This window comes from Corapipo altera, unplaced genomic scaffold (assembly GCF_003945725.1).
Source record: "Corapipo altera isolate COAL_440 unplaced genomic scaffold, ASM394572v1 RXGC01000115.1, whole genome shotgun sequence".
Classification (NCBI taxonomy): Eukaryota; Metazoa; Chordata; class Aves; order Passeriformes; family Pipridae; genus Corapipo; species Corapipo altera.
The window spans coordinates 1,385,229-1,395,452 of record NW_020884986.1 but is presented as its reverse complement, the minus strand read 5'-3'; the positions used below and the strand labels follow the sequence as shown (position 1 = coordinate 1,395,452).

General features: G+C 43.6%; 2 protein-coding genes across 2 annotated transcripts in view; one reads left to right on the top strand and one right to left on the bottom strand.

Moving 5' to 3' along the window:
* Positions 1 to 35: 35 nt before the first annotated feature.
* RIOX2 (ribosomal oxygenase 2) lies at positions 36 to 6,796 on the top strand (the record flags this gene model as incomplete). The annotated part of the gene is made up of 6 exons (XM_027666154.1): positions 36 to 145; positions 2,449 to 2,551; positions 3,150 to 3,315; positions 3,821 to 3,909; positions 5,177 to 5,284; positions 6,540 to 6,796. Coding segments are annotated over 6 exons (738 nt in total), but the record flags the coding sequence as incomplete, so codon positions are not given.
* A 682-nt stretch (positions 6,797 to 7,478) lies between these two features.
* CRYBG3 (crystallin beta-gamma domain containing 3) overlaps positions 7,479 to 10,224 on the bottom strand; it is an 85,772-nt gene continuing 83,026 nt past the window's right edge. The window contains exons 21-22 of the mRNA XM_027666152.1: positions 9,663 to 9,822; positions 7,479 to 9,178 (exon numbers count right to left, since the gene is read on the bottom strand). Coding sequence (XP_027521953.1) covers positions 9,090 to 9,178; positions 9,663 to 9,822 — 249 coding nt within the window. The 3' untranslated portion in view covers positions 7,479 to 9,089. The remainder of the gene's footprint in view (positions 9,179 to 9,662; positions 9,823 to 10,224) is intronic.

Below are 10,224 nucleotides of genomic sequence, written 5' to 3'. Positions count from 1 at the left end.
AGGTTTGACCTGGTGCCCTAAATATATCAATTTTCTTGCAGCCAGGTGACTTACTGTACTTCCCAAGAGGGACCATCCACCAAGCTGACACTCCTCTTGGGACCTCCCATTCAACACACGTCACCATCAGTACCTACCAAAACAAGTAATTATTCTTTATCTTTTGTTTTGTGTGGCTTTCCTCTGCCAAGTGATGTGTGTGAGTAGTACAAGACCTGAGATGTGGTGAAGTTTTGGGGCTTGGGGGAAGGAGGGGAGCAAGAAGACTGTTGTTGTTTGAAGCAGCCTGTTTGAGAGGTTTTCATGCAGCAAGCTCGATTGCTTTTTAATTGCTTATTTTACTATTTATCAGCTGTAGGCTTTAATGTGGAAGATGCTACAACTGCAAACTCACTCCTATATTTAAAAAAATCATCAGTGGCTGAAGTTACTGTTCATTTCATAGCTCAGATAAAGAGTCATGAGTTACTCCTTTCATCATGTTTTCTCCTGTATTTGATAGTCACCCGCACTAATCTTCTGTCAGATTTGCTGCTAGTTCTTCCTTGCAAATATTTTCTGCTTATCTGTGGTTTTTTTATCTCCTACCCCATGTATGCAAGTGAGATTTCTTATGACACACTCCCAGTCCTTGTGCCCACACTGTTATCACATAGGGAAGTGTTGTTGCCAACCTAATCAGCCTCCCAGATGCTGGGTTTGGAGCCATTGGTCTGAGTTAGGAATTAGGAAGGGCAGAACAAGTTTGGGCATATTCTAGATAACTGTGAGATGAATCTCTAACCACCAGCTGTGCCATTCTGGAAGCCCAGGATGGGCTGGTAACTCTTCCTCTGGCCACTCCTCCAACCTGGAGAGAGGGTTAAGAGGAAGCTGCTCAAAGGTGTGAGTCTTCCTAAAAGTTGGGTTCAGATTATTTCAATTTACACACGTGTTCTTTTGTTCAGAAGGTAAAAAAAAAAAAACAAACCCAAAAAACAGGAGAGGAAAAGGAAAAGCTGCTCTTCTTCCAAGGCTAAAAAGTGGAGTCATCCCCCATTAAGGCTGTTGGTAATGAGGTGCTGACATCCTGCCTCTGCACCTCCTGTCACCAAGTGCAGGGAAAACAAGCAGGAGTCCTGGTGCAGGCTGGTGTTCTGACTTGGCTTGTAGATGGAAGTATGATCTGGAAACATTTCCTTGGCAAATTGAAGAGAAATCCTTGAAAGCAGTTGTGGAGGAAGTGCTGGTGGAGGTGGCACTTTCAAGTATTTTCAGGTTTGTCTGGGCCAGATCCCAGCAGGAGAGAAGTGTGCACATGTGGGATAAGCAGGGCAGTTTGGAAAAGCAGTGAGTAGCTGAAGACAGTTGCTGGCAGATGGAGACTATGGGGGCAAAAGAAGGGAAGCAGTGAGGAGTAGATGTCTAATTCCTTTCACTGGCCAGAATTTTTCCCTTCCACTGCGTAGCAGACAGTGGAACACTTGAGTGGAGATGATAAAAAAATATTGAGACTACAAAAAGTGTCACTTTTTCTTTTTCCTAAACTAAAGTAGTGTCTAGAGATCAGAGCTGACAGCAGGGAGTGCTGAGGGAAAGCAAGAGCAGAAGGTGAAGTGTATGTTGGAGGACAGGCCCTGCCCTGCTGCCTGCCCTGGGTGGATGGGAGTTCTGCTGGCAGCCCTGGATGTTTGTCCATTAAATCAGCCTCAGGATGTGGAAGGGAAGAAGGTCACCCATGGACAGGGCAGAACTTTGGTGTGAGCCTCTTCCTGCTGAGGTTGACTCAAGCTGGGCACAGAAGGTGCAGGTAGGAGTAGGATCCTCCCTCTCCTCTGGTTTATTGTTACAAGTGGGGAACAGAAGCACAGGGATCAAAGCCAATGTTTTTGGTTAAGTATGGGGATTTAATGCAAACAAGACACCTACAAACTGCCTGTCAGGTGTCATTAAAATCCCTGCAGGCATCTTGTTTTTGGGGTTGTAATTAAGTTTCTAGTCAAGCTGAAAACTGATGCCCTGTTGGATTTGATAACCCTGGGTACGTTTCCTCCTTCAATATAAATGTCTCAAAAGCACATTAAGTGACAAAACCAGCCCCACACACTTCACTGTGTGCAGTGGGGCTGTATGTGCCCGTGGCTGGATGATAAAGGCTCCAGGAGGAATTGTTTCATTCGCTTAAGCTGAAGTCACTGATAAATGGCAAGCACCTGGAAGCAGAAGAAACTGGACCCTTCTCAAGCCAGTTCCTTCCCTCTGTAGAAGTGCCCCTGACCTGAGGGTAGTGAGGACACACATGTGCATAAGCCTTTGCCTGAGGCTACAGAGCAGGAACGGAAGGGCCAAAGGCACTCAGCAGATTTGGAATTCTCGGGGGCTCCAGCCCATGACACCAGTTGTGATGTCTTATTTCAGCGCAGCTATTTCAGGAATTTTTTTGTTTGTTTGTTTCTTCCTGTCCATCAGCTCTTGGGGAGATTTCTTACTGGATGCAATTCCTGGCCTGGTGTTTGACACAGCAAAAGACGACGTGGCGCTGCGGACGAGCATCCCGAGGCAACTGCTGATGGTAGGTAGGTGGGACTGAGGGAATAATGGTGCACCCAGGTGGAACTTCAGCACTTGATCTGCTCTGAAGGCTCAGTGCAATGGCACTGCCTTGTCTAGCAGCCCAGCCACTTCTTTTGAAGTCTTCAGGATGACTCTTCTGAGGTTGGGTCCATCTCAAGCATTGCCTAATTCATTACACTGCTTTTCTTTCCTATCACAGTGTCCTTGTATGGCTTGTTTCCTTCTAAAAGTAATGCTGTTTGCTTGAGATCTGTCAGACAGGCATAATTTCTCTGAGGCCAAACTTTTCAATCTTTAAAAGTTAGTAAATATGTAAATTGTTGTGTGACCTCTTTATGGTGATCCTGTCGTGCTGATCAGCTCCAGGAGGAACAAGTGTCTCTTCAACTGCATTTGCTTGTCCTTAAGCATTGCAGTAGCCCCAGAGCAAGGGAAAGTGAGCTTTCATGGGAAATGTGTAAAACAAACAAAGGTGGTTGTTCTGGAACTAAGTGTTAACCTTGCAAAGATAAAAGAGGAGTGTCCAGAGTTTTACAGCATTTCTGTACTGGCTTAGGCCTGGTCTGTGCAGCTTGAATTCATGTGAGGATATTTAGCAGGTGAATACAGCTGACTCCACCAAAAAGCTGAGCAGCCTTTTGAGGAGGCTTGCAGACCACCTGGACCACACCAGGGAACTGAGGTCATCTGACATGAAGAAGGACTTCATTATGCACCGGCTGCCGCCTTACTTGGGATGTGACTCCGATTCCTTGACTCCAGGTGGCTTTTGAAGTTACTAAAACTGGCTGATGTGATGGAGGAGCTGTTGCTAACTCTGCTCCTCTTGGGACTTTTAGTATTTTATGGTAGGCAAAGATCACAGTCCAGCATGAGCTTCATGTGCTGTGAGGCCCCACGTGTGTGTTTGCTCCCTGTGGGTGCACTCCTAGTGGGAGAGATGACACTCCCTTAGAGTGGAATAAAGATTATCCTAGACTGGAACTGGCAGCTGTGATAAACTGTATCCCGAGAGCATTTAACTGGTAGCAGTTTTCCCTGGGCTCTAGCTTGCTATTTATTATAGTTATTTGCAGACAGGAAAGGTGAGAGAATTAAAAAATCTCCTTCTCCTTGTCCCCTCCTCAGCAAGTTTGAGGACATGTGGGTGTTGAAACATAGCTTAACAAACAGTCCAGCCTTGAGAGAGTGGGGAGAGCACAGGAGGGCTCAGTTTGACCGTTTGTCTGGCTTTCTTCCTTTCTAAGGGAGGATTTATTTTTCTTAGGTGGGAAATTGCCAAAAATAGACAGCAAAATCAGACTGCAGTTCAGAGATCACGCTCTCCTCTCCGTGGAACCAGATCAAGAGAATGCTGTGGGTACAGTGAAGCCACCTCTGTACATTTGGGGTGGGCTGGGCAGTGCATGTGAGGCATGTGAGTTGTTGCTCTCCTGTGCCAAAGGTCTATAAGGGTCATGCAGTTACACTGAGCTGGATCCTGCATCCCATTAGGGTTTGTTAGGATACTGTGGGGTTGTTTGTTGAGTGATATGGCACATTCCAACCTTCTGGAGGGGGGGCTTCAAAACTAAATTCAGCCTATGATTCTGTATGGGAGGTGCATGGTTTTTGTCTCAAGTTTGATGGGTAGATCCTACAGCAGCTAAATGGCCTTTACAGCTCTTGATAATAGGTTTTATTTCTGTTCTTTGTATTTAAGAATAGGAATAATTTATAAAAATAGGTTTTCTCAAGAGAAGGAATTCTGCTGGTTGCAGCTGCTGCTGTGGCTGCATTTAGTCTTCACTTCTGAGTTATCTCTGTATCCAAGCAGGTGCCAGGGGCACAACTAAGTTGTTCCACAACATTGATACATGCATCTTGCATTATGCTGTGTTTATACTACTTCTTACCCATGAAGGTTTATTAGTATGGAATTGTAGAAGTGCTTTTTGTTATCTCACTTTAAAAAAAAAGGGGGGGGGCAGGACACACAGCAAAGATTATCTTGTACAGTTTGGGGTTTTTTTTGATGAATGGAGTGTTTCCCAAGAAAAACACACCATAACTTTCTGATTTTTTTCCTCCATCTTGCTTGTCTCCATATTGCTGTGAGACTGTGTAGGTTTTGGAGACTTTTTCCCCCCAATTTTTTGGCCACCTTGCCTTCTGATGTCACACAGATCAACCCAGGATGACAGGACACACGGAAGACTTGTGTCCACAAATTCCATGTGCAACCTGCCCAGAGAGCTCTGAATTGCTTTGCACAGCTCTGACCAAGGACTGATGATGGGCATGTGATTTTTAAGAGACAGATCAGTATCAGACTGGAAATGTGTTGATGCATACCTGTTCATTAATGCTTTCCCTTAAATGGCCTGTTTTCTGTACAGCATCACTTCTGGGACTCTAGCAGGGGCAGTTTTAAGGCAGAAGATGATTGTAAATAAATTTTCAGAGGTGTTTTGGAGAGTCCCTTATTGCTGTGGGAGGTGGCTGTTGGAAAATTCATTTGGGAGGGCGACTTGCATGCTTTGGTGTAAGAGTGACTCCAGAATTCAGGAGCATTGGCAACTGCAGTGAGATGAGTCTGAGGCTGTAGATGACATGTAACTGTTTCCTCCCTGCTGTCTTTTAGGATGAAATTCGCAGGGACATGGTTTATGTGTATCATTCCTTAAGGAACAGGAGAGACACTCACATGATGGGGACAGATGACACTGGCAGTGAGGATGGCACGGCCCAGGTTTGTTCCTGCAGACCCAGCAAAAATTATCTTTCCATGGTGGGTTTTGCTGCATGAGATGAGCTTGCCCAAAATGGCAGCAGGGCCTGGGTTCTGCTGTGATCCTCAGCACCCAGAACCTTTCTGCCCAGCCCTGCAGTGCCCAGATGAGCTGAGGCTGCACCACAGAGGCAGTTTAACAGTGGAACTGAGTAATGTGATCTCATGCTTCATTAAACACTCGAGATGTTAACAGGATTTCTGGTGCATGCCTTATGGCCCAGTGAGCAAAGCTACTGCAGCAACTAAAACCAGCTCTTCCTGGTGTGTCCTTAGCACATCCTCTACTGAGGCTACTGGATAGGCCAGCAGATATTCCCTAGGGATCACTGCCATGCTAAACCCATGTTAGATTCTGTATCCAATGGAACACACTGCAGGGGTGTTCATTTTAGGGTAGGGTGGGTCAGCACTGGGAGTAAAGACCTACTTTGTTCTGAAATGTACTTTTCAGGTTGTCTCTGTTCCTGCTCGCAGGTACAGTGTGCTTTTGCTGGGTCATAAATCCTTCCTAAGCATGGCTTTGAGCTTTGGAACCTTTATTTCTGCTTTTTTGGCAGTGAGATGCTGTGTCTTAGCTCTGTGATCTGAAACACTTGAATTCAGGTCTGCACAAATAGAGGCAAAACAGGGCACAGTCTGTCCTTGTCTCGGTAATTACAGCAAGGGTTTTTGCCTGGCACTTATTTTCCTTTGGAGGTAAATCTCACTGGTCCTCCAGAGCTGAGGTTGTACACTGGCACCTGAACAACATGTGCAGATCCCAGAATATTCCTTCTTGCCCTTGAAGACTCCAGTCCTGGGAATGGAGCTCCTCTGTGCTTGTGTCAAACTATATCTAAGACTGTGTGTGGCAGCTAGAAATAAACTTCTGTGAGCTTCCAAAAATAATGGGTAGGGCTAGGCAAGAGTGTAAGTTTAAGGTTATTTAATTCTTCCAACGTGTAAACCACAGGAGAAAGCCACGAGCTGTAAACATCCCCACCTCAAAAAGCGTGCTAGAACACGGAATAGAGTTCAGCATTTTCCTTACGAAGATAAAACATATAAAAACTGGATAAAAACTGAGTCTTCTGGAGAATGCTCTCAGTGACACCAGTGCCATGTGGGAAGGGAGCACATTCCTGCTGCTCCCTACCCACAGCCTCACACACTGCTGTGCAATAAGGACACTGCTCTCAGCTGAAGGATTTTTTTTCTGTTTCTTCTTCCCCAGCAGACTCATGGGCTGCGCTTTCCTTTGTCGTACCTGGAAGCACTGAAGCAGATTTGGAGTAGCAGCACTGTTCATGTTAAAGAGCTTAACCTCACCTCAGATGAAGAGAAGGAAAACCTTGCCTTGTCCCTGTGGAGTGAATGTCTGATTGAAGTTCTTTGATGCTTCTGTGAATTAGCTGCTCTTCTAAAGGAGTGTTTCTGGCTATTAAACATCTCCTGAGAGCGAGGCTTATTAAATTACTTTTTTATCCATCCGGCCTCTGGTTTGTGGTGCTGTCTAAACAAATACTTGCTTTTCTTTCCTCAGTTTTAGGAAACTGGGCATGGGGAAAAACAAGTAGGCTGTTCACTGTCTAGTGAGCCACAGCTCCATGTCTGGGGATGCACAAAGTCTCTCCTAGTAACACCAGTGCTGTGGTATCCCCTTCCCTCTGGAGAGCTGCTAAAGTTATTCATGGGGCAGGATCCAGAACCTTGGGCATAGAACAGTAACTTGATTTTCTTCATTTGTAAAGTTCAGCAGCAAGAGAACACGTTTGTTCAGTTTGACTGCCCTGACAGGACAGAAGCTTCTCAGTAAAAGCTGTGTGTGCTGTTCCCAAAGGGGAAAATTTTGCCCAAGAAAACCCCTTTTCTCTCAGATGGTGCCAACACTGGTGCTCCCCCAGCACCAATTTTAATGTCAAAGTAACCCAAAAACCTCTGACTGGAGCCTGTATCTTCAATGCTCACTCAAGTGGGTTTTGATGAGTAGTGCAGTTACCTGACTATTAGAAATCAGTGAAGTATTAAACTCACGTGACAGCAGAGCCATGTACTCAAGATACTTATCCCTTTTTTTTTGTCCATTTGAAAAGAAATATTTTACAGGAATATGCTTGACACCCGCTAAAAACTATTGGTTAGTTTGTTTAAAAAAAGAAACCAACGAGCAAAATGTTCCTCCTAAAAAGTTTTATACAGTTAAAATATACATGCTTTAGCATTTTACATTCAAGGTCTCCTAAGTACAAAAGCCTGCTTTCCTTTGTTATGTAACACTGAGACACCAAATATGATTTAGTCATTCTTCATTTAAAAAACTACAACTTTTTACACAGGCTTTTAAAATTTCATATGGAAAGCAAGTCACGTGCAGAACACTTGATGTACTGACTTACAAGGAAAAAAGCTAAACAAGTGCTTTAGTTGGAAAAATATATACATACATTTGAGGATCTGTTACTCAAACAGCAGATTTATGGTAATTTTAGAATGTAAAATAGTAAGTGCAAGTAGATAGTTCTTTTTTTTAAATAGTACTATATAGAACTCCATTTCATACAAAAATAGACATCCATATATTTTATTTCTATGGCAGACTTGGGGCTGTGTCTATTCGTTTGGGGGTGATCCTGTTTGAGTGCACAACTGAAATAGTTACAGCTTTTGGAATCTAAAATATCTTGCCTTTAGCTAACCTGAACTTAAATAGTCCTAGAAATACATACCCTGAATATACAAATATGAAAAAAAAAAAGTATTTTCAATTAAGTAGGTAAGTGATGCCGAAACCAGTGATCTGAGGGATTTCTCATTAAGCAACACTGGAATGCAGGCTGCCAGCACCTTTGAAAATACATGCCAGGGTGAGTTGTTTTCTGCAGGAAGACGTGGTTTCAAGATCAAATGACATTGCATTAAATTAAGCTATGTACACTGAACCAAAATACAGCTACATTTAAAATCGTTGCTGTGCTAAACGCAGCTTTAGCCCTTGCAGAAGTGCAGCCTGACCCAGGGCCATTTATCCCTGGTTTGATACATGCACATATGGCTCCTGTTAAAGGTGATCTTCAGGGATAACTCACAATTGCATGGGTAGTGAACAGGCCACAGGGCAGCAAAACCAGTTCCTGGATCTGGGAATTTGGTACAGTGAAAACGAGGGAAGGCAAAGGCTGACCAGTAACATTGAGGGGGTGAGAGTCAGGCTTTCTCTATCACCTCATTTCACATGCTGAGCTGGAATTCCAGTTCAAAGTTGTCTTTATGAACACAATAAATTGCATTTTAGCAAGATTTGAGCTTCAGGATTGCTTGGAGCCCAAAGTTTCGCTTGGGACATGAAAGTCCAACTCCCCTTCTTTCAAGCTCACCAGTGCATTCATTCCTCAAGGAGCTTCCATCAGTGTGAGGAAGGTAAAGACAACATCTCTGAAGAGCCTTTCCCATGTTATCTCTTGCAGTTCCTATACTGCAAAACCTATGTCTAGTCTTTTATACTTTTATACCTTTCATACTTCAGATGAAGAGTAACAGTGACTTTCATAGGAGCAGCCTCCGAAAAATCAACTTCCCTGCAGAGAGACATTGGATCAACGTCCCCTCTTCCAGATTTGTGCAAAATTCAGTTCTTCAAAGAGCTGGTGCTTGGTATGAAGGAAATTAGAGAGGAGTTGCTGCTTATGGTTTCAGTGGTGTGTGACTTCAGTAGCTGGGGTCTTGTTTTCCCCCCCTCTAAGATGTTAATAGCCCACAGAAGGTCCATCTGTGGGGTGGGTTTTACTCACAATATTTCTATATCCCATTTCTGTGAAGGTCTGTCTTCTACTGGCTGATTCATAATGACGTGGTTCTTGTCATAATAATTTCCTCCTTAAAAACAAAAGAAAGTCATGAAGGAAAATTTTTTAAAAGAAACGCTCATAAAAATCTATGGATAATATTTAGGAAGTATGATTAAGTAGGAAAATTAGCTGAAAAACAGAAATTCCATGAGGTGTCTGTAATTGAGCAACGACAATTTTAACCAGCCTTCTTTTTTAAACTCCTTTTCACTTTTTGAGCCACAGCTGTTCTGTGGTTGCTTCTTCACCATTTTGTCTTTAACTTACATTCCTTGCCATCATCCCTGCTTAACTCCCTGAAGTACAGTAGTTGATTTGATCAAAATAAACCTCTGGAATCAAAAGAGAAAGGTTCCTCCCTGCCCTGTTGTCCCACTGACGAGCAACCGGACATAAACCTAACAGGAAACCTTAAGCACAAAAAAAAAAAGCTGGAACATGGCAATTAACCCTAATCAAAAAACATACCTAAAACATGTGAGAGGTTTAGGGATTGTTTGTTTTTTAAATACCTTTAATATCAAGGACCAGTTGTTCACTGAGGTATGAACTGATGGTTCCATCCTCGTTGAGTCTCCACTTTTGTCTGTCCTTCCCATGCTCTGCCCAGAGGGCAACTTTGGCCCCAGGCACGTCTCTGCCACCAATGACATCCAGACAGGCATTGTTGGCCTAAGGAACAAGAAGAGAGGTGAGATCCAGGCCACAAAGCCTCAGTTTTGTGCCTGATTTGTTTCAGGCACTGAGCATATGTCAGGAAATGGTGCTGGAGTTGGTAAGAAGCCTGACAAGCAAGTGAGCAGATTATGCAGCTTGATCAGCTGCTTCATCAAAGGCAGTGTCTCTGCTACTTCAGGTTTTTATGTTATCAGCTTTTTATGTTAAATTATCAGCTTTTTTTATACCAAGAGCAGACTATCAAGGGCAGCATTAACAGAAAATCACTTACTCTGTTCACACATTACTTTTCAGATAAATTCTTTACTATTTGAAGTTTTAAACTTAAACTTGCGACTTTAGACAAAACCAGGTTTCTGCTGGTTTCTACTTCCAGAAGCATCAGTCCCATTAGAA